This window comes from Alexandromys fortis, unplaced genomic scaffold (assembly GCF_014885135.2).
Source record: "Alexandromys fortis isolate MF-2015 unplaced genomic scaffold, M_Fortis_MF-2015_v1.1 scaffold_253, whole genome shotgun sequence".
Taxonomy (NCBI): domain Eukaryota; kingdom Metazoa; phylum Chordata; class Mammalia; order Rodentia; family Cricetidae; genus Alexandromys; species Alexandromys fortis.
In genome coordinates, this window is record NW_026068124.1 from 1,002,005 (window position 1) to 1,022,808 (window position 20,804).

The window sequence follows — 20,804 nt, forward strand, 5'->3', positions numbered from 1 at the left end:
GGTAAAGCCAGTATCCTCACTTGGCTTCCTCTCCTTTCTCTTCACTTTTATCTGACTTCATTTTCTTTACCTCTTCTCTGGCCACATGTCCCCGGAAGACGGATTGGATTTTGAGAGCAGCAAACTCCTCCTTTTCTCTTTCTTCCTCAGTTAACTCCTCCTTCATTGAAAGAAGAGAAAGTGAGACCCTTTTTTCCAGAATGCTGCCTCTTAGATGCCATTGAAAGGAATGTATAGATTTAACCAATTACAGATGCAACTATCTGAAGTCTGTTGCTTCCTGGGGGATTTTATACATTGTCACACACTGTGTGTGTACCAAAGGCTAAATGCCAAAAGAGTAGACATTCAGCTTGCTACTCTTCAATATGTCTTAATACAAGATCGTTGCCAACTTCTATTCTCTTGTTTCCAGACAGCACCTATTTAATGTTTCCTGGAAATAATCTTGTGTTTAGGGTGGGGAAGCAAGAATTATGGCAGTAAGTACTGTTCTGTGTTAACACCAGCATATGTGCTATTTTGAAATAACTGTGATTATACAAAACTGATAAATGTTAATTCTAATTTCTAAATGTTTAGACAATTAAAACCACACATTTAGAGGTGGAGCACCAAAGAGAAAGTCAATTTACTATTAGTAAATTGGACTTATCAGAGTTGGTTAAACAGTGACATAGTTTCTTCTTTTTCTTTTAAATTTAGGTATAATTTGCAGATGGCAAAATTCATGGGTCCTAAATGTAGAACTGAAAAAAATATGGCCCTCAATATATCTTTTTTAAGCTACAGAAATGATAAGTACACATTTAAAAAATCCTCAAGTTATCACTTGTAGTACAAGTTGAAACATTTTCACCTCCTCAAATCTTGCTCCTAAAAAGTACCCTTTATTGTAGGTTGTGTGTCTCTGTGTGTATTTGTGTATGTTTATACATCCTTATAAAATTTCTCTGTGATTCCATTTACATGAAGACACATTTGTTTTTCAGTTTAAAACAAGACCATGCTAATTGGAGTGCTCTACAGCTACTTTCCCCATGAAACAAGATATCTGGGCTCTTTCTTCTATGCTATTATTTCAAATATAATTTTGTTCAGTTTTAATGGGAGGGACATGGACATTGTGTTCCATTGTACTGAAATTTATTATTCAGTCAACTATTGATGGACCTTTGAGCTATTCAAAGCTATTCATGCTATTTTATATTTCAAATTGAGTTAAGTTTAGCTATTAAACTTTTAAATACAAATAGACAGGCATAAAATTCTTTGAGGTGATTCTCCAATATGGGCAAGTGAATTACTCTTAAGTTAAAAATCAATGGGACCATAACACAAACTTGTAGTAGCGTATAAAAGAGAATCTACAAGGGAAGTAAGGAAATGGCTCTGTCTTTCTATATTCCCTGAATCCCTATTACGTCGGATGCCACTGTTAGATCATTTAAATTGTAGTAGTATTATTCTAGATTAGTTAAATAGTGTAAGGAAAGGTTGGTGTAAAGTCAAGGACCCCTGAGGCGCATATTCATTTTAGGTATCAATATTGCTGAGATACTAGGACATGAAACAGAACTCAAAGGTTTGAACTCTGACATTGTACAGAATGAATTCTTTTACGCAAAACCTTGCTTTTCTTTTTCCCTTTTTTAAAAGATGGGGTTACATTATGCAGCCTTGTCCATCCCAGAACTAACTCTGTAAACCAGGCTGGCCTTGAACTCACAGAGATTAAAGGCGTGCACTGCAGCCACCACCACCACCACCACCACCACCAGGCAAAGCCTTTTTTTTTTTTAAAATTAGTTTGGACTATGAAGAATACAGGTAATAATGTTCTGGTAAATGTTTAACTGGCTCTACAGGGAAATAACAAACAACATTGCCTTCCTAAAATACCACCAAAACTCTGGTTTGTAGTGTTTACCTTGGTCTCAATACTTTTAGTATTTTAAGTTATCAAAATGATGTTTATTGCATTGTACACAATTATCTCCAAGTAATGGCTTTAGCACACCACTGAATAGAAATAGGTAGTCTTTTTGAGGTTGGATTTTCCTGTGTGTAGGTGGTTTGGACTTAGACTATCAAGGCAGGAAAGTATTTCTATAGAAGACCTTGCAGGAAGTATGAGTAAGCCATACCATGTAAGGCATTTTATTTGGTGGTATGTAACTGTTTTCTTTTAGTTATCTCTAACCTTTGCCTTTGTGTGGTGGCAATGGCAACAAGTAGTGGAAAAATTCCCAAAGTAGAATATTAATATGAAAGATGAGAGGTGGTTCCAAGGTAATTGCCTCTTCCATGGAAAGATTTTCTGATCTAGATTTTTTAAAGGGAAGAATGCATTTATGAGAATAATCTGCTAGTTTATCACCAATGTTAATCATCTAGAAAGCATGATTTTAATTTCAAAAAGTGTGTTGATATATATTTTGTGCACAACTTTAAACTCATCGATGCCATTTTGGATAGCAATACATAAGTAAATGAAAAATACTACATACAAAGGCCGTAACTGATGTTTCTTCATTAGCAGATGATTTGGCCATTTCTTCTTTACATTTCTCAGTTTGTTCTTGGTCCTAGAAAGAGACGAGAGGGCCACATAGTTACTGTTTTGAAGATAGAAAACTCTGGACCATACTGCATAAGAGAAACTTCAAGTTAAGGTATTGAGAAGCATTTGGGAATTAAAGATATATATATAATATTATATGTATATTTAAATAATACTTTGTCTTGGAAGAAAAGAAGTGAACAAAAACTCAAGGTATAAACCATCATCTCAGACTAAAAATTGATTTTTGGTAATAAATCTTGAGGATAGTAAACAGTTTATAGTTTCTACAATAGTAATAAAATAAAAGTCATTGTATTCTATACTATGAAGCCAGGTTGACTTTTTAATGAAAATTACAAGTTAAAAACTAAGTCAGTATTACAGAAGAGAAGGGGATTTGGGAAGAGAAGGTAATAGAGGATGAATATGATCACCTTATGTGCATACATGAAGATGTTAGCCATTATTTTATACAATTAACATACAATAATATATTAAATCAAAAAAGTGAGTTTCACTTTGGAAAAAGATATAAGCATAAAGGAGGAGCCAGCTCAGTCTGTTCTGACATGACTAGTCCAGTCTTCTGCCAAACAGAAGCACTGCTAACTCACTGCCTTCAGGAAGAGAGTCTAACATAGAACATGGAAAATTGAGGATAAATAAATAAATAAATAAATAACATAAAACCATAAAAACCCAAAATAAAAGAAACTCCTTGAATTTTCTATGTGACACAAGGACATAACATTTTCAATATTATCTCTTTGATTTAAGTAAAAAACATAAACGAACAAACCAAAAACTCATGCGTATAGATAATCGTGGTTAAACTACAAATAAAAGCAACAGACTCACACAAAGCAGGTATAAATGGATAGAAATTTACTTCTGAATGAAAAGTAACAGCTTCTACAAAAATATTTTGCAAATCTATTGGAGTACATTAAAGCCTGAACTTTGTCAATCTCTAAAATCTCTGTCAGAGTAACAAAAGAGAAAATGGTGTTTCTTCAGCTGTCTAGAGTAGTATTCTAAAACAATTTAATTTATTGTCATTTGTTGTTGTTGCTGCTGTTTCAAGACAGGGTTTCTCTGTGTAGCCCTGGCTGTCCTAGAACTTGCTTGGCAGAACAGGTTGGCCTCGAACTCAGAGATCTACCTGCCTCTGCCTCTGAGTCTCAAGATCAAAGGCATGCACGATCATATTTAATTCAAATGAGTCTTTTTCCATTTGCAAACATGCAAATGGAAAAGTTGGACTAATAGTGTTTTATTTTATGAAATATAATTTATGACTTATGATGCTCAATAAAGTTTAAAGAATAAGAGATGAGAGTAATTCTGTGATACCATGCTCTTTCTCCTATTGGTCATCTTTAAATTTATGCTAAGTATCAGTATTCAATTCAGATAGTTTAGAAGATTATCTCTCATAATAAAAAAGTTTTATTAAGATATTAATAAAGCTTGACACTCTTCTCAAAGTTGGGGGAGACAATAGCCAAATCTGGTAGCTTCATAGACTATACCTTGAATGCGTGGTTGTTATAGAAGCGGTCCTCTAGCTTAGCCCCCCATTCTGCTGGATCAAAGTTGGTTTCTAAATAACAAAATATTTTTATATTTATTTTGTGTTCGTTACAGTGAATCTAGAACAATACAGGAATACAGGTTTCTTGTTTCAAATCATAGGTTCTTTACTGATAGCTGAAAATCTTACTGGCATTGAACAGCCCAGGGCTGCAGGCATAAACAATTATTAAATATATGATGACTAGTTTAACACTGAGTGATCCTTTAGGGACATTTACTCACAAGAAAATGGTAAAGAAAGAACAAATGCCAATATTCAAGTGAACAGACACCAAAAGCATGCATTAACAACTGCATAAAAACATACAAAATATGGTTAAAGGATCAAGGAGTCTGGAAAAGTGAAAGATAAGGGAGGGTTTTCAAATGAAACACACTATGTAGACAATTAACATAGACAAGACGTATTTCTAGCCAAATATAATTTCATTTTCTGTCATGAAGATTTTCAAACTCCCAAAGTAGGATGTTCTGACAAGCCTCATGGGCACATTCCCTAAAGGCTACAATGGCCAATTCATGGCTTAACATTTTATCTCTACATATTCTTCTGGTTATTTTCCGGTCAACCCTAAACACCATATTAATCCATCTATAAACATTTAAATTTGTAACTTTAAAATAGTCTTTAAAATATAAGCATGTACCATATCTGAAATATTAACAGTTCCTTACAATCATCCTGCATCTAGCCTACTATCCAAAACTGTCTGCAATGTTTAATATACTTAGGTATCTTGGTCATATCAGAGCCTCAAAATGGACACACACTACCTTTTGTTATGCTTTTTAAAGAATTTTTAGTGGAAAATCCACCACCACCTTGTTTTTCTGTGCAATTTATTTGTTGATGAAGTTGGGCCAGTTTTCCTTTGGAATTTTCCAGTGCAGTTATTTCTGACTCCACTGGGACTTTTAACAGCGTCATTTGCCCTTAAATTCTCTGTAGTTAGAGTTGCAGGTTTCATCTGATTCAGATTTGATTGTTTTGGCAAGAATACTGATTGGTAGTGCTACTTAATCTCAGAAGATAAGCCATAACTTGCTCTCTCTAACCTTTAAATAATTTTTTATGGGATGAATATGAGTGTTCCCTAACTTGTTTAGGGGTACAAAATGATAATGTTCTAAATTAATCAGTACTTATTTTTGGGTGGATTCAATAAAGAAAACAGGCAACCATTTGGTTACCCTGAAATATGGCTCTCACAAAAAAGGTTACAGGTTTGATTCCCTCACCAGCTCTCTGAATAACCAGCTGGCTCCCAGCACTTTCCTGGGCAGCCTGACAATGATGAATTCTGTGACTGATTTTAGTATTATGATCTCACAAATATTTAGTAATCTGGGTGAATTCTGGTCCATGGAGTTTTATTATTTTTTCTTAATTCTTTCTTTGTCCAAAATCTGGTTAGTGGTAACTTATCCCGGTGTTTGGATGCTCCTCAGGTCTTTGCTAGCATCCCTAGAAATTGTTAGGAGCTTATTTCCTGGGATGGAAAGATGGCCAGCCTAGTCTTACATATTTATCCCATGTGTATAGGACTGCCAAGTCTGACTCATGGGAATTGGTATTCAGGGATGATAATATAGGGGATAGATGTCCACTAACATTTGGTTAGTCATGATTTTGAGTTTTCAAAATCTACCAGAAATGACTTCCATTAAAAAACGCATTTTAAAATAGTGCATACATGCATGAGTATGTGAGTGCATGCTCTATATATGTATGGGCACGGACATGCTATGGCACATGGTTGGAAGTCAGATGGCAAATTTCAGGCACATGGTTGGAAGTCAGATGGCAAATTTCAGGAGTCTGCCTGTTCTTTCCACAATGTGGGTCTTGGAAGTTGAACTCTAGTCTTCTGCTTTTCACCAGGTGCCTTCACTCTCTGAGCTGCTTCCATTTTAAAAGAGAAAAGATTACATTGCTATTTCTAAATTCAAGATTACATGGTTTTATTAAACTATCTATAAAATTATGTCTTCTTACACTCCAAATTTTATTCCCAATAGGACTAGCATACTTGCTTGATTTATTCTTTAATATACAGGTCAAAGTTTCTGGAATAACTCTACATATTAGTCAGCTTTTATCACTGTCACAAATACCTGTGATAACTTAAAAAAAGGTAAGGTCTACGTTGGTTCACAATTTGAGGTATTAGTTAAAGACTGTTTTGCCAGCACAAAAATTTTAAAAAGCAAAACAAAACACCTAATATGTATATTTGGGTTGTTTTCATAATGCTGTAATGAAAAGTGCAGAGGTTCAACTTCTGGGCTACAGGTTAAACAAATATGGAATTTTGGCATATATTGCAAAATTCCTTTCCTTTAGATTTTACATTACATATTTAGTAGGAATGGGTAGAAGGGCTCATTTCTCTGAGCTGTATCTACAAACCATACTGTCAAAGTCTTGACTTTCTGACAGTATGATGCAGGAGTAGCTGATGGCAGTTCAGTATAATTTCTTCTATTTCTCTTTATGTGTGTGTGTGTGCCTATGGAAACAAAGATGAAGTCAGACTCCCTGGAACTGTAGTTACAGGCAGTTGTGAGCCTCCAGAAGTGGGTACTGTTATCTGAACTTGGGTCCTCTGCAAAAGCAGTAAGTGCTCTTTACCCCTATACCATCTCTCCATTCTTAGCTGAGTGACATTTTGATTTGAATTGCTACTATGGGCCAGTCTGACTACATTTTCATGTTAAGGGCTATCTGTGTTTACCTCTATGTGAACTGTTTGTTGGTATCTCCTGGTATACATATGTTACAACACAATATTTTTACAAGCTCTTTATTAGGTTTATTAACTTACTAGTATGCAAATTGCAAGCATTTTTTCTCAGTTTGCTATTTGCGTTTTTGTTCTCTTCATGGTGCTTTGCCACATACAAGTTTGCTTTTTATGTTGTCAGTTCTATCAATCTGTTCCCCCGTTGTATTTGGATTTGAAGCAACGAAGGCAACTTAGCAAGCAAGATGTTTTCTCCTAGCATCTATATGGTTTCTTTTTCATGTTTAAATTTTGAGTCAGGTTATAATTTATCTGGATGCATGCCATAAAGAATTGATGCTATTTTGTTTATCCATTTTTATCTCACATCATTTAAGAAGTTCATTTTCCCTACTGATTGGAGAGACCACTTACATTGTATATTAACAGGTTTCCCATCACAAAAAAATGAAGCCTAGTAACCATCTGTGAAAAATGGTGGCAAGGGATTCTTGCAATGTGGGAGACAGGACGAGAAACCCACAATCGTTTATTTTGCCTTTGCTTGGGAAGGCTAAATTCTTATCCTGTGTCAGTTGGAAATTCATGTGTAGTTGATATAGGTGGAAGTGGGTGTGGTGGTTAAATTTTTTCAAAGGTTTTAGTCATTTGTTTATCAGAGAGCTTGCATTCTGAGGTCATTCGTCATCGTTTTTATTACTATGACCTGGTAACAATGACTCAAATATGATTTTAGTGGTATGTTCCTGAGTTCTAAAGTTAAACAAATGACCAAAGATTTTTACTGCATGAATTTGCGAAATTACTGTTATAATAACAAAATTCGTGTTCATAAAACTACTACTTTTAATCAAACATGTTTAATAGCCTTTCCCCACTAACGTTGCAGGCTGTGCACCCTGACTAGATATGGGACAGATCGTCAGTAATCAGGAAATTGGTGAAATTTTGAGTTCTTCAAAGGCAGGATCATAATGGGCAGGGGAGGAGCTGTTTGTGTGTACGGGAGTTGTTTTGATTTTTGCCTTGCTCTGGGTTTCTTCTCTTTGTAAAATGATTTACAAAAGAATGTCTGTTTGTTTGGGGCTATTTCTAGTCTCCTTTGCCCAAAGTAAAGATAACAAAGCTTATATAACAGGATTGTTTCAGGCAAAGAACAGGTTTTCAGTACAAAGTTATGATTGTAATGGTCCTCTTTGACCACTGGGCCAGACCTTCATAGTCATGAATCTTCAAGGCTGGGATCTGAAGATTGTCTTTATGAAAGGGAATGTAGAAACTTCACTTTGGCTTGAAATCAAAAAGTCACTATTAGCATGGACCATAGTCTCTATGTAGGAAGGGACCTGGAGAGCATAGAGAATGTAAATTACCTTCACCAACTGGCAATCCACTTGCCAAAGCAGTTTGTTTCTGTGTCTTCGTTGAAGAACAGTTTCATATACCCCAGAAAAAACTAATTTACTTAATCTAAAGAGTGTTGAAATATTTTTATAACACTTATAATACTTTCAAATGAGAGGAATCAAAATTTAAAGAAAGCCACAAATTATCCTCCCAGGAAGAACAGACAGTCAGCTAACAGAGATGCATAGGAACAGGCCTGCCTCCTTCAACACCCTGGATGTGAGAAAGGCAGCGAGAGTGGCCTGGGGAGTGAACCGGTACATACTGTTTCCAATAGCAAGAACCTGTCTCATAAAGGCAGAATGCACAATGAACACGATCTTAAGTTTTTGTTGTTGTTATTGTTCTCTTTTTTGTGTATGTGTATGTTTTTGTGTTCCCATGTGTGTGGGTACATGTGTGTGTGTTGAGGGTGTGTGAACATGTGTTTGCATATGTATGGAGATCACAGGCTGAAGACAGGTATATTCTTCAATTGTAAGTTTTACCATAACAGAATGCTTAGTTCATTTAAAAATTCCTATTTTTTTTTAAAAAAAGAGCTTACTCTCTCTTTTTTCTAGAAGGTTTTCAAAATACGCTGCGGCAAAAGCTGGTATATTCTCCGGTTGCTCCCTCAGAATCTCCCGTGTCAGCCCTTCAAGAAGATTTCCAAATCCTTGTGGAATTCGGTAGTGGGTGTTGGAGAAAGGAATCGACATCTCCTTGGAAAGAATTGCCTATGGTACCTGAAGATTTAGTTAAAAGTATCTAATTTTAATGTGTCTAATTTAAAGTACATAATCACAGCTACAACAAACCAACTCACAACACAACTCAAATTATTTCACAGACACACACATTTTGGACTTTAAAAAGAAAAGTTCATACAATCCAGGCCTGGTGGTGAACTACCTCAGTCGGTAAAGATAGCCTGGAAAGAAATCCCAGCAATCCACATTGTGGAAGGCGAGAACTGACTCCCACAAACTGTTCTCCGAGTTCCATAGGCAGGCTGTGTCCCCAGGGTTGCACCCATACAGACATTCACACTCAATAAATGAAAATAAAATTCATTTTTTTTCTAAGTCTACCCATTTCTTTTGGAGTTTTTAACTCTATCACGAATCACTGGATTTTTGTTTTGTTTTTCCTTTTGAGATAAGGTGTCTCTACATAGCCCTGGCTGTCCTGTTTCCCAAGTGGTGGGATTAAAGGTGTGTCACACCACAGCCCGGGAATTATAGTATTATAAATGAAGATCCACTACTTTAGACAAATCATTCTTTTTAAAGTTAGAGAGCCACAGCTTTCCCTAGATATTAAGTACGTTGTCTTCCTGTCCTTAAAAGGTGAGGTTGCTTTTGCTATCCGGCAATATTTAAGAGACAGTGGTTGCTGGGACGCTCATATAGTGCCGTTTACATTGCTAAGAAGAAACTGTTTAAAGTTTAAAATTAAAAAACAAACAAACAAAAACCTGGTCAGCTGGGGACAGGGGAGCACTCCTTTGATCCAAGTAATTGAGAGACAGGTGGGCAAATCTCCGAGTTTGAGGCCAGTCTAATCTACAAAGGAAGTCCCAGGACAGTCAGGGTTACACAAAGAAACCCTATCTCAAGGGGGAACCCCAAAAGCACCCCCCAAAAAAAACTAGTCTTGGTTGTAGGCATTATTATAATTTGTTGAATAAAATTTCACTTTCTTTTTCAGCCCCCACTTCTGAAGCATGGCCTATAAAGTCTTCAAGCACCTCTGTATTCTAGGTATTCTAGGGTAGGGCTGAGAAAGAGGTCGTGGTTTTGGAAGCCAGCCTTTGAAGTTTGGTGAAGTCTTATTTCCTGTGTTTGCCTGGCCTTCTATTTTGTAATTCAAGGAAGCTGGTGGCTGAAAGGTGGCTGACAAAGAGAGGGCTGGGTCACTGAGTAAAGACTGCTTCGGGATTGGGTTCTTTACCCTGAGAGGCACAAAGGGGCGCTGGGTTTAACGAGGCCTAACCTTGGAGAGTCTTCCTTCTCTCTTGTGGGCGGGAACAGGAGATTAAATACCGAATCTTTGAGGACTGTGAAAAGCCCTAAACCGGGCGGGGAAGCGCGGGTGGTAGAAGGGGAAGACGGGTCAAACCGTGGGCGGGACGTCGACGACCTAACGTTCCAGATTCTCCAAGAAAGGGCTTTCCGGGCTCCCTATCCGCTCCAGGGGTTGCGGGAGTGTCGGAGATGCCGAGAGACTAGGCCACACGACGGAAAAGGCGAAGCCTCCACGTTGGAGCGGGAATGGGGGGGAAACTGCCTCACCTCTTCTTTCTCTTCAAGCTGGTGCGGATGGTTCCAGTTGTTTTATCTCGTTGCTGGGTAACCGTTTTTTTTTTATTTTTTTTTTTTAATTTTTTTAACTACGGCGGCCGGGAAGGAGAGGGCCGGCTCCTTGCCGAGGATGGTTTCGCGTACTGAAGACTCGAGGGTGGGGCCCCGCTATTTGGCCCCGCCCAGGCCCCGCCCACCACACAGAGATCACGCCCCCGTCCCCGCCCCTGCCTAGGGCCTCTTCCTGAGTCTGGCGCATTGACACGGATTTCCGCAAGCATGGTTACCCTGGGGTCTGTGTATGGCCTGCTGCTGCTCATAATCGTTCGAGCCAGCAGAAGTGCAGGTGAGGTGACCTGACTATGCGGGACCCTTCCCTTTCAGATCCTCTGCAGGATCTTGGCCCTCCATCCCTCTCAAGGTCTGGTTTGAGTCAGAATTGGTCTTTTCCTACCTAGGCCTGGCGTGAAGGTGAAGGTCCTGCTAGGCGGTCAGCTGCCTTTATCCCCCACCCACCTACGGTCCTTCACTTAAAGCATAGGGGACAAAGGGACACTTCGGTTTATCAAGTTGGGGAGGCTCCTATGTGCCCAGAACGAAGCCTTCGGGAGAGCTCTGAGAGAAGGGGGCGAAGCTAGTTAGATAATATTTGGAAACAGGTGACTGAGTCATCCAAAATACTTCAGCTCCTGCCCCCACAGTGGTACCCTTGGGGAGGGCTTCTATCGGAATGGGTGCCTTGAGGGAATTAAATTTTACTAGTTTAAGTGGTTATTAGGGCTAAGAAATGCAACCCCCTCACTAGTGCAGAATAATTTAAGGTTCAGCTCTGAATTTTGATGCAGCTTAGATTGGTGGAGGGAGAAGGCTCATCGCCCTGGGGGGAGGGGGAGGCTAACTCACACTGGACATTTTGCAGGGCAGAGCTTGTCATCTGACTAATCCAGACTGGACATTGCCTCTCAGCGTGGAGGTGCCTGATGATAGGAATCTGTCTCAAAGTAAATCTTTGAGAATCTTCACTCAAAGTGATAGTTAAAGCTGGATCCACCCACCCTTTTTCTTATTTGGATCACTGAGTGAACCACAAACACTGTCAATAAATGAAATTTGGGGGGTTGGGATTATAGCTCAGCAGTAGAGCTCTTGGCTAGAATGCTAGGAATTTGGATTTTGTTCACCACAGTAAAAAGAAATGAAGGTTGAAGTGAGAAGAAAAGGCATGTTGGTGTTCTACCTAAGCACAAGACAGACCCAGCCCATCAATGGCCTTTCAGAATTTCAAAGCTGTAGTTAGCGGTCTCTCCCATTTCTTGTCTCTCTCATGATCCTGGAAACCTATCGGAGGAGGTGGGGAGAAGGTAAAGACAGTGGAGTTTTCCTCTTAGTTATTTTTCTTAAGGTCTGTCACATTTAATATGACTGTTTTATTTCATTTGGGTCATATTACATGACCTTGGTTGCTCTTGCCATTCATTGGTGCTCTAGAGTTCTCTCCCTTCTTCCTGGTATACCCTAAGGTCTTTCTTTTAACTCTCTCCTTTTGCTCATGTTTATAATGTAACAAAAAGTTACACTTCACAACGAGGGTCCCTATGAACTCACCACCCAGTGTGAGAGCTGTGTTTTTTTACCGAGACTGCCAGGGTACGCCTCATGAGTACCTCAGCTGGGTTCTCATCAGAGGTAACCGCTGTCCAAAAACTTTTGCTAGTCTACTTGTAATGATTGCTTCTTCCCCGCAGCTCCCGTTCTTATTTTCCACTTCAGTTCCCAAATGAAGGGAGAAGTCCAGCACCTTTAAAAAAAATCATATTTTGACTATGCCTGGTGGTTTGAGATGCGTGACTCTTTTCCGTCTGTTTCCGGTCCTCAGTGTCTTTCACATCTGTCCAGCTTAGAATGTGAACTTTGTAAGGGTAGAGTATTTAATTTTTCTCTACACTATCATCACGATCTAACTGAAGCAAAAAGGAAATTATTCCTTCAGAATTAGATGACATGGATTCTAATTCTCTCATAAACTACCTTCTGAGGCCAGTCAAGGAAATGACTGTCTCCAGTATCTTCAGCACTCCGTTACATGCGTACCTTCCTAGTATGTCGCAAAATCCCCAGCAGCCAGACTTTTTAATCAATTATTGGTAGTATTTTCCCTCCACCGTTACAGCTGCAGTGTGTAAAATCGTGCCTGGCACACAGTAGGTATCAAGAGAGGTTTGTTGACTTCAAAGCTGTTCTAACTATTCTTAAACACTGCCTAATCTGTTTGTGTCCTAGTCCCTTGGTGGGTGATGTGTTTATATCTCTTGATCAGTCAGTAACACAGTTATACTATTATTATAAAGATATTTTCCACCTCTAAAATTCTTTTGCTCATCCTAAAGCCATTCGCAGAGACATTCTATAAATGCGTGTTGGCAAACACAGACTGGCTTGAAAAGGCTTTTCCCAGCCTGTGGACAGACTACTGGCTGCATACTCCAGTTCGTAAGCAACGTTTTCTTCACCCAGTTCCTCTAACTCCAGCCCTCTCTCTACTTAGTTCTTATTTATGCCTTTGCTTTTCAGCCTTTGTTCTGTATCCACCCGAGACAGGGCCCTCCCACACATATGCCTCCCGGTTTCCCCAGCAGGCCGGCAGCCTGCTTATGCAATTCTGGGATGTTGTGGTTCTAGAGGGTTTTGCTCCTGGCACACGCATCATGAGCTTGTTAAGCCTTCTGGATGATCTTTGATTGTCATGGAGGCTTCATGATCAAATGAACTCCTGAGTGAGAAAGAGAGCTGAGGATTTTTAGGGACTTGTCTGGTATTTTAAGAGCAGTATAAACAGGCCACCAAGCTTGCGAGGAGACCCCCTTAGCTCTACTGCCCTGTTAAGTATAGCCTAAGGGGCCTGCCATCTTTTGTAGCTTCCAGGGAGGAAAATGTCAGCTTTGTTTGTTAATTCTAATTCTCTTTCCTGCCTATCATGCTTATAAAAAAAATAAACCTTAATTTTGTTAATTATTTTCTTTGGAGGATTTAAAAAAAATCTTTTCTGTTGAGACAAATTGGGATGTAAGTTTTATGATTTTCCTAGTTAAATTTCTGTGAGCTCACTGGGATCATGTGGATCAACGCTTGTTATTTAAAAAGTACTTTGATATAGGCTATGAGTTAAAAATAGAAATGATCTCGTTAAAGTGAATTCTTATTCAGTCTTCTTAGTGACTCTTAGCACAGCATCCAATATGCAAGCATGCCTCCTCTTTCTTTTGCCTGTAAAATGGTGATGAGACATTTTCTCTGAGATTTTAACCTTCTGTCTCTCCATGATCTTAATTTTGTGTCCCGAATTTATCTGAACTTCTCAGGGAGACTTGTCACGGTTATATGCGTGCTATCTCTGGTCATCAAAACACAATCAAAAATCCCCCAAGCCCAGACAATAACGACGACAACAGTGCGTGCTGAGAGGAATGACGTGAGGGGATTTGGCAGTGGCAGGATGGAAGGCGGGCGATGAAGATGGGTACAGCGTTAGAGAGCCTGTGCTGCAGACAGGCATCACTCTTCCTTCCTAGCTCCTAGGAGTGGGCACAGTGGCGGAGAGTTGGGGAAGGAAGTGGTTTGGTTTTCTTATAAACACCATCTGTGAGGTATGTGGACGGTTCATTTTTAGTGACTAGGAAGAAAAGTTGAGTGTCAGAGCCAAATTTTAGAGCAAGGGCGTGGGGAAGGGTGTTGACCAAGCGCTATGGAGGGGAGGGAAGGAGAGTGTGTACATTGGTTCTTGTCCTGGGCCCTAAGTTTTCCTTGATGATCATGTTATCCTGTGTTGCATATTGTTGAAAACTCTTCTTATTATGTTGTTGTTTAGTTAAGAGCAGCACGGTCTAGTTTTGGAAGATTACAAGGCTTGCGTAGACTCATATTCTTTTGTATATAGGGACTGTATGTTACTTCCACTTGATGCTCCAGTCTCTCTGATGATAGTCTCCTACGTGTTTGCCAACATTTTTAGGTGTTGGTTTTCGCTTTGCCTCGTACATCGATAATTACATGGTGCTGCAGAAGGAGCCTTCAGGGGCAGTGATCTGGGGCTTTGGCACACCTGGAGCTACAGTGACAGTGACCTTGTGCCAAGGTCAGGAAACCATCATGAAGAAAGTGACCAGTGTGAAAGGTAAGGCAGCCCATTTTCTCTTCAGTTGTTGTCTTCTTCTGCCACCTGCTGGATTATCTGAAAATGAATGCTTATAGCTCCAGCTCAGGCTGTCCATCCATCCATCCATCCATCCATCCATCCATCCATCCATCCATCCATCCATGCATCCAACCATAAAAGCTATTTTATTTGAGAACTTACTATGTGAATAGGCACCAAACATACCACAAATGGTAACAAGGCTCAAAGGGTTTGCTAAGGACCGTATTGAGCAGAACAGATTATGCAGAAGTTTGATGAACACTGATAAATTATCTGTGGAGTTCTATGAGATACAGAAGAGAGGCATATACCTCAGCGTAGTTGATATGGAAAAGCTGCCAATGAAGATGATATTTGAGCTGAATCATACATGCCAGAGAGGCAGTCCTAGATTCGAGAGAGATGGCTCAGTGGGTGAGAGCTTTTGCTGCTCCTGCAGAGGACCTGGGTTCAGTTCCCAGCACTCACTGGGTGACTCATAAGGCCCTGTAAACTCCAGCTCCAGGGGATCTGATGCCCTCTTCTGTTTACTCTGGGCACCTACATATACATGGTGCACATGAACACACACACACACAATTTCTTAAAAAGTCTTAGCGTTTTTTTCTCTTAGGTAATATATATTTCTCTTAGCGTCTTAGCGTTTTTTTTAAAAAAGAGTCAATTTGGAGATCTACTAAATAACTTTGGCTCTAGAGTTCACGGTCTAGGTTCTGATTCTGACTCTGTCATTTCTGGATATATAATTTAGACATATTATCAAATATTTAAGTGACAGTGTGTTTTCCACATATAAAGTAAAAGTGATACTAATTATTAATGGATGATAATGAGGAGTAAATTAGTAAACACAAATTAGTTGAAACAGTGCTTGGCACATTAACTTGGGTGGATATTATTGTTACTATTACTGTTACTATTATTTACTCAGTTATTCCAATATTTATTATCTACTATGCACCAGACACTGTGCGAGGTACTGGTGATAAGCTGATGCATGAAACTGATTTAGTCTCTCCCTTAGTGAAGCTTGCAGGTTAGGGAAGGCAGGAAAATAAAGAACACTTATAGCTATGTGAGATGTGCACCACAATAAGGAAGGATTGTGTGTGTGTGTGTGTGTGTGTTTGTGTGTGTGAGTTTAGCAGGGTAATGGACTTAGTTTAAGACTTGTCTTGAAAGAGGAGGCACAAGTCCTGGATACAGGGGTAAGAGACACAGGGTCGCCTAAGACCATCAGAAATATCAGATATTTGCACTTTGATTCATTACAGCAGCAAGATTACAGCTATGAAGTGGCAACAAAAATAATCTTATGATTGGAGTCACCATAATATGAGGAACTGTATTAAAGGGCTGCAGTCCTAAAGGATGGGAGTATAAGCATGAACCATCATCACACCTGGTTTATGCAGTGCTGGGGAGTGAATCCGGAGCTTTGTGCATGCTATGCAAGTGCTCTATCAACTCAGCTATATCCCCAGTCTCCTTTTTGAAAGGATATGAAATAATTGGTCTCATTATTGGCATTTTATGCATAGGTATCATTATATTGTGCTCACATTCACTTCTTTACCCATCTTCCACCTCCTGACTCTAACTGCTTGTCTACTTTCTCTATTCAAGTAGTCCATTCTGCTTTCATGTCTCATATTATGTTGACTATATTTTATTTAAATCTAGATTATTTGTGATAGATGTGATATTTGTCCATGTCTGACTTATTTAGCTTAATATGATACTTTTCTATTTTATCCATTTTCCTTACAAATGATATAATTTCATTCTTTTTTATGTCTGAATAAAAATCCATTGTATGTAGGCACATAACACATTTTCTTCTTTATCTATTGATGATATCTGGGCCGATTTCTTATCTTGGCTATTGCAAATAGTGCCTCAGAAGCACAGATGTGTAGGTATCTCTGTGATGTGCTGGTTTATCTTCATTCAGGTATATACTCTGGAATTTACTTGCAGGTATAGCTGGATCACGTGGTCATTTTACTTTTAATTTTTCGAACATATTAATCTTTTCTTTTTCCTTCCTTTCTTTTTCTTTTCCTTTTTTTTTTTTTTTTTTTAAGACAGAGTTTCTCTGTGTAGCCCTGGCTGTCCTGGAACTTACTCTGAGAACCAGACTGACCTCAAATTTAGAAATGCACCTGCCTCTGCCTCATGAGTGCTGGGATTAAAGGTGTGTGCCACCATCGCCTGGCTAGAGCATATTAATTTTCATGGCTACTTAGTCAGCTTATTTCCCATTAGTAGTCTATAAAGGTTCCACAACGGCTTTTGTTGTCATTTGTTTTCTTAATGATGGCCGTTGTGACTGAGGTGAGTGGACTTTCCTCCTTCATAAAATAATCTAATCTCAACAGGGACATTTCACCTCTCCTCTGTTGTAGAGCTATTGATTGAAAGCAGGTCACAGGTTCTGTTTTGCTCTGGAGCAGGGAGGATAATACAAGCCTGTAACTTTAGAACCCGCTCTAAGGTGTGCATGCCACAACATGCTATAGTTTATATAACTTTCATAAGCAGCTTTACTGACATAAAGTGTTTAGTTTTTATTTTGTTCTTATTTGGTGGTGGTAGATTTGCATTTTAAGCTATAGACTGAATGTCGGTAGTAAGGGATGGTTCAGGCAGCACATTTGAGCCACATTTAAAAGCCACAGGATCACGTTACAGCCAATGTAGAGTCAGGTTCTATGTGGAGAAGTGAAGAGAGCCACTTCTTTTATCCCTATGTGTTCCTCTTGAGAAGATAAAAGGCCTTGGATATCCCACCCCCTTCTTGGTACTGGGCACAGTGACCTACAAAATAATTAATATTTGATATGACTAATAAGAAGAAAAGAAAGAAAATATTTTGTGATTAATCAAGTCTCTACACACGTTATTTTCATTTTGTCCATTTGATGGTGGTTTCCATCTTGGGGCTGGAGTTATCTGGGGAAGAGGGAGAGAAAAGGGAGATAGAGAATCCTTTCTTTGCGTCTGTCCTTGGCTATAATATTCAGATCAGTAGTCAGGGGCAAGCCACGAGATATGCTGTTACATGTGAAAACATAAAGCCCTTGTCAATGTGCATGGCTTTCTTCTCAGCATAACCCAGGGTTGGAGGTTTTTTTTTTTTTTGTCATTTACTTGATGGGGTGCTTGGCAAAATGTAAGCAGGCTAAGAAGCTGTATGATGAAGCAAGGAGATCAGTCTTCCTAGATGGTAGAAGAAAAAAAATGTAAGGACGCAGAATTAAGGAAGGTCTTACTGCACTGAAAATGAAAACTTAGAGAAGCCGGGCCAGGACTGGCACGAGAAGTAACAAGGTAGCAAATGACGACTGCCCAGCAAGCAAGGCCAGAGCAACTGTGGGTCAGAAGACCAAGAACCAGCAGAAAGCCCATTGGATGCTGGATGAGTTATGGTCTCTGGCTCAGATTTTCTATCTGTACCCATCCTAGCAGACTTGATGGGTGAACAGACTTTCTAAAAGCTCGTAAGTGGCCTGTGGCTTGCTCCCCCTCAGCAACCTGTTCGGAATTGACAGTCCCAGGACTAGCCAGTTCTCCTTGTGAAACACGGTGGCTTCTGACTTTAGAATCCCACCCTTCGTCTAAGACATCACAGGTGCTGTACTCTTTCCTGCAGACAGTATCCACACAGAATCAGACCCTATAGCTTGTGAGTCCGCTCTTGATTGGGCGTTCCCATCAGTGAATTCACCGCTGTGCAATGAGTTTCTCATGCTCTGCTGCCCAATACAGCATTGTGTCAGGGCTTATTTTTCTTTTTCTTAAACGAGAGAGGGAAAACGCTAGAAACTCAAAGATCTTAGCTAGCCAAGATGGAGGCTTTTTGAGAGGTTGAAGACAGGTTTCTCTGGTACAAAGGATGTTGAGATCAGAGCTCAGCCTCCAGGTTCGGTTTTCCTCAGGTTCTAGGCCCTCCCAGTAGTCTCTCTACTGTAGTGCTAGTAAAGATGGTGGTGCTATTTCCTGTTCTCCTTACCGTCTTTTTGTTGTTGGACATTGTCTTAGTCAGGGTGTCTGTTGCTGTGAAGAGACACCATGACCACGGCAACTCTTACAAAAGAAAACATTTAAATGGGGCTGCTTACAGGTTCAGGGGTTTAGTCCATTATCATTATGGCAAGAAGCATGGTGGTGCATGGTGGTGCACAGGCAGACATGGTGCTGGAGAACGAGCCAAGAGTTATGTGTCTGGATAGGCAGGCAGCAGGAAGAGAGAGCTACTGGATCCGGCTTGAGCATTTGAAACACCAAATCCCATCCATAGTGATACAGTTCCTCCAATAAGGTCACACCTAATGCCTCTTCCTAAGCATTCACATATATGAGCCATGGGGGCCAATCTTATTCATATCACCGTAGACAGTGACACTTGTTGGAAGTGCTGGCCAGAGGAGCTTTTGCCACCCCCGTGTGTGCCGAAAAGCTAAGGGAAAATACCCAATTAATACCTCTGAATCCTTGGATAATAGGAGAAGTCTAAGACATGGTCCTGTGTTAAGTTTTCTGGCACTTGACCCCATCAGCAAACATGAGCAGTGTTAGTGGCAGGAGGACAGAGTCTTGGGGAGATGTGTCAGTGCAGGAAGCCTGGAAAGACCTTGGCAAGCCTGTATTAGGACAGATTGGAATGTCTGCCTGTTCAGAAGTGTGAGCCATACGGAGCACATCACACCTGTGCGACTCAATCTGTACTCGCTGCCCACTGTTTCCAAAACAGTGATTTTTCTGGTTTCGGTGGAATTATGAATTTTATACGCTGATGCCTGGCTATTGGTCAGAGAAATACAATAGTGAGCACGTGGTCCTGGGCTTCGCTGACCTCCTGGAGGGGAGTGACAGACTCAGCTGCTTTTGCTTTTCAGAGGCCGAATATGTAGACATTTCCTCCGGCATTCTAAGCGACCCTTTATGGCTTCAGTTTTTCCTAGTTTTCCAGTGTGCATCTGGGCATCTGTTTCTGCTTAGCTGTCTCTGGCTAGAAAGAGCCTCGGCTGCCCAGCATGGAGTAGGTGCTTGGGTGGTATTTATGTAATTGTCTATGTAATTATTTCTTCACATAGGTTAGGGGAATAACTTTCCACTGCTCTGTGGCCCCGTCTCCCCATTCTTTTCCTTTGAATTTAGATTGATGTGACGGCAACTGTGTTAAGCCAGTTCATGTTTGACCATTTTTATGTTAAAATGTTTTCTCTGCCTTTTCTATGTTTGTATTTCCCTGTTCTGCTGTTTTTATGTTTTCTTGTTGTTTGTCTTGCATACTTTGCCACTTGGAAGACATTTCTGTTTTCAATCTCTGAGTATGACAGTGAATACAGTGATCCAGTGACCGGGAAGAAGGGCAGTGGAAGGTGTGGCTCCCAGGGAGCAAGCCAGGGATCCCTAAAATAGGGCCTTTCGTAGCGTCTCCTTTCCCCAGTGGAGTCCCAAAAGCTCATTCTGAATAATCGACTGGGCAAGTTAAAATATCTTTTTCGCAGAGATTAATTTATACGCTTCCCACTACTTGTTGACATGTTCGTTTCTCCACGCACCTGTTCGCTAATGGGAGAGCCCAGTGCCACCAGCAATGTTAATACTTGTTAGCAACGTGGGAGGAGGTGGGGTGGATGACAAGGGTGATTCTGCTTAGTAAAGGGAATATTTAGAGTAGAAATGAGTCTTAGCCTGTGCTCACATTTGATTGGATAATTGCAAGTTAGTTCAGGGTGCTGTGTAAATCAGAAAGATTAGATTATGGTAATATTGACAGTTGGATAGTGTAATGAGAATTTCTATTTTGTGTTTTTTAAATTTTTTTAAAACTAACTGTCCTTGAATTTTAATCTATCTGTATTTTTGTCTCTCCTAATTTAGGATTATAACTGGGTAACTAATTTTTCCTGTAAACGCCTTAGATAAAAATAAGCGTGGATTGGTACAGATTAAGGATAAAAGGGCTGCTGTTCTCAACAGCTCCATCCCCCCTTGTCTGA

At 39.8% G+C, this 20,804-nt stretch overlaps 2 protein-coding genes across 3 annotated transcripts in view; one reads left to right on the top strand and one right to left on the bottom strand.

Annotated features, from left to right (window-relative positions):
• Window positions 1-6: 6 nt before the first annotated feature.
• Spa17 (sperm autoantigenic protein 17) lies at window positions 7-10,738 on the bottom strand. 2 transcript variants are annotated; one of them, XM_050125670.1, is made up of 5 exons: window positions 10,590-10,738; window positions 8,861-9,041; window positions 4,099-4,169; window positions 2,511-2,588; window positions 7-160 (listed from the first exon to the last, which is right to left on the bottom strand). In XM_050125670.1, the coding sequence occupies exons 2-5, from the start codon at window positions 9,012-9,014 to the stop codon at window positions 17-19; spliced, it is 447 nt and encodes a 148-aa protein (XP_049981627.1). In that variant the 5' UTR covers window positions 9,015-9,041; window positions 10,590-10,738; the 3' UTR covers window positions 7-16. The 2 variants fall into 2 exon arrangements, with proteins under 2 accessions (XP_049981627.1, XP_049981628.1); XM_050125671.1 differs by lacking the exon at window positions 10,590-10,738 and adding an exon at window positions 10,291-10,560.
• Window positions 10,739-10,801: 63 nt separating this feature from the next.
• Window positions 10,802-20,804, top strand: part of Siae (sialic acid acetylesterase) — a 34,073-nt gene continuing 24,070 nt past the window's right edge. The window contains exons 1-2 of the mRNA XM_050125669.1: window positions 10,802-10,944; window positions 14,608-14,769. Of these exons, the coding sequence (XP_049981626.1) occupies window positions 10,878-10,944; window positions 14,608-14,769 (229 nt within the window). The 5' untranslated portion in view covers window positions 10,802-10,877. The remainder of the gene's footprint in view (window positions 10,945-14,607; window positions 14,770-20,804) is intronic.

What these genes read in the sequence shown, in the direction of transcription:
- Spa17 (XM_050125670.1), bottom strand. Translation starts at nt 9,014, where the DNA reads ATGTCGATTCCTTTCTCCAACACCCACTACCGAATTCCACAAGGATTT. An exon ending in CCTTCTAGAAAAAAGAGAGA is followed by an intron (nt 4,170 to 8,860) that starts GTAAGCTCTTTT and finishes TTTGTTATTTAG; the next exon opens with AAACCAACTTTGATCCAGCA. An exon ending in AAACATCAGTTACGGCCTTT is followed by an intron (nt 161 to 2,510) that starts GTATGTAGTATT and finishes CTTTCAATGAAG; the next exon opens with GAGGAGTTAACTGAGGAAGA.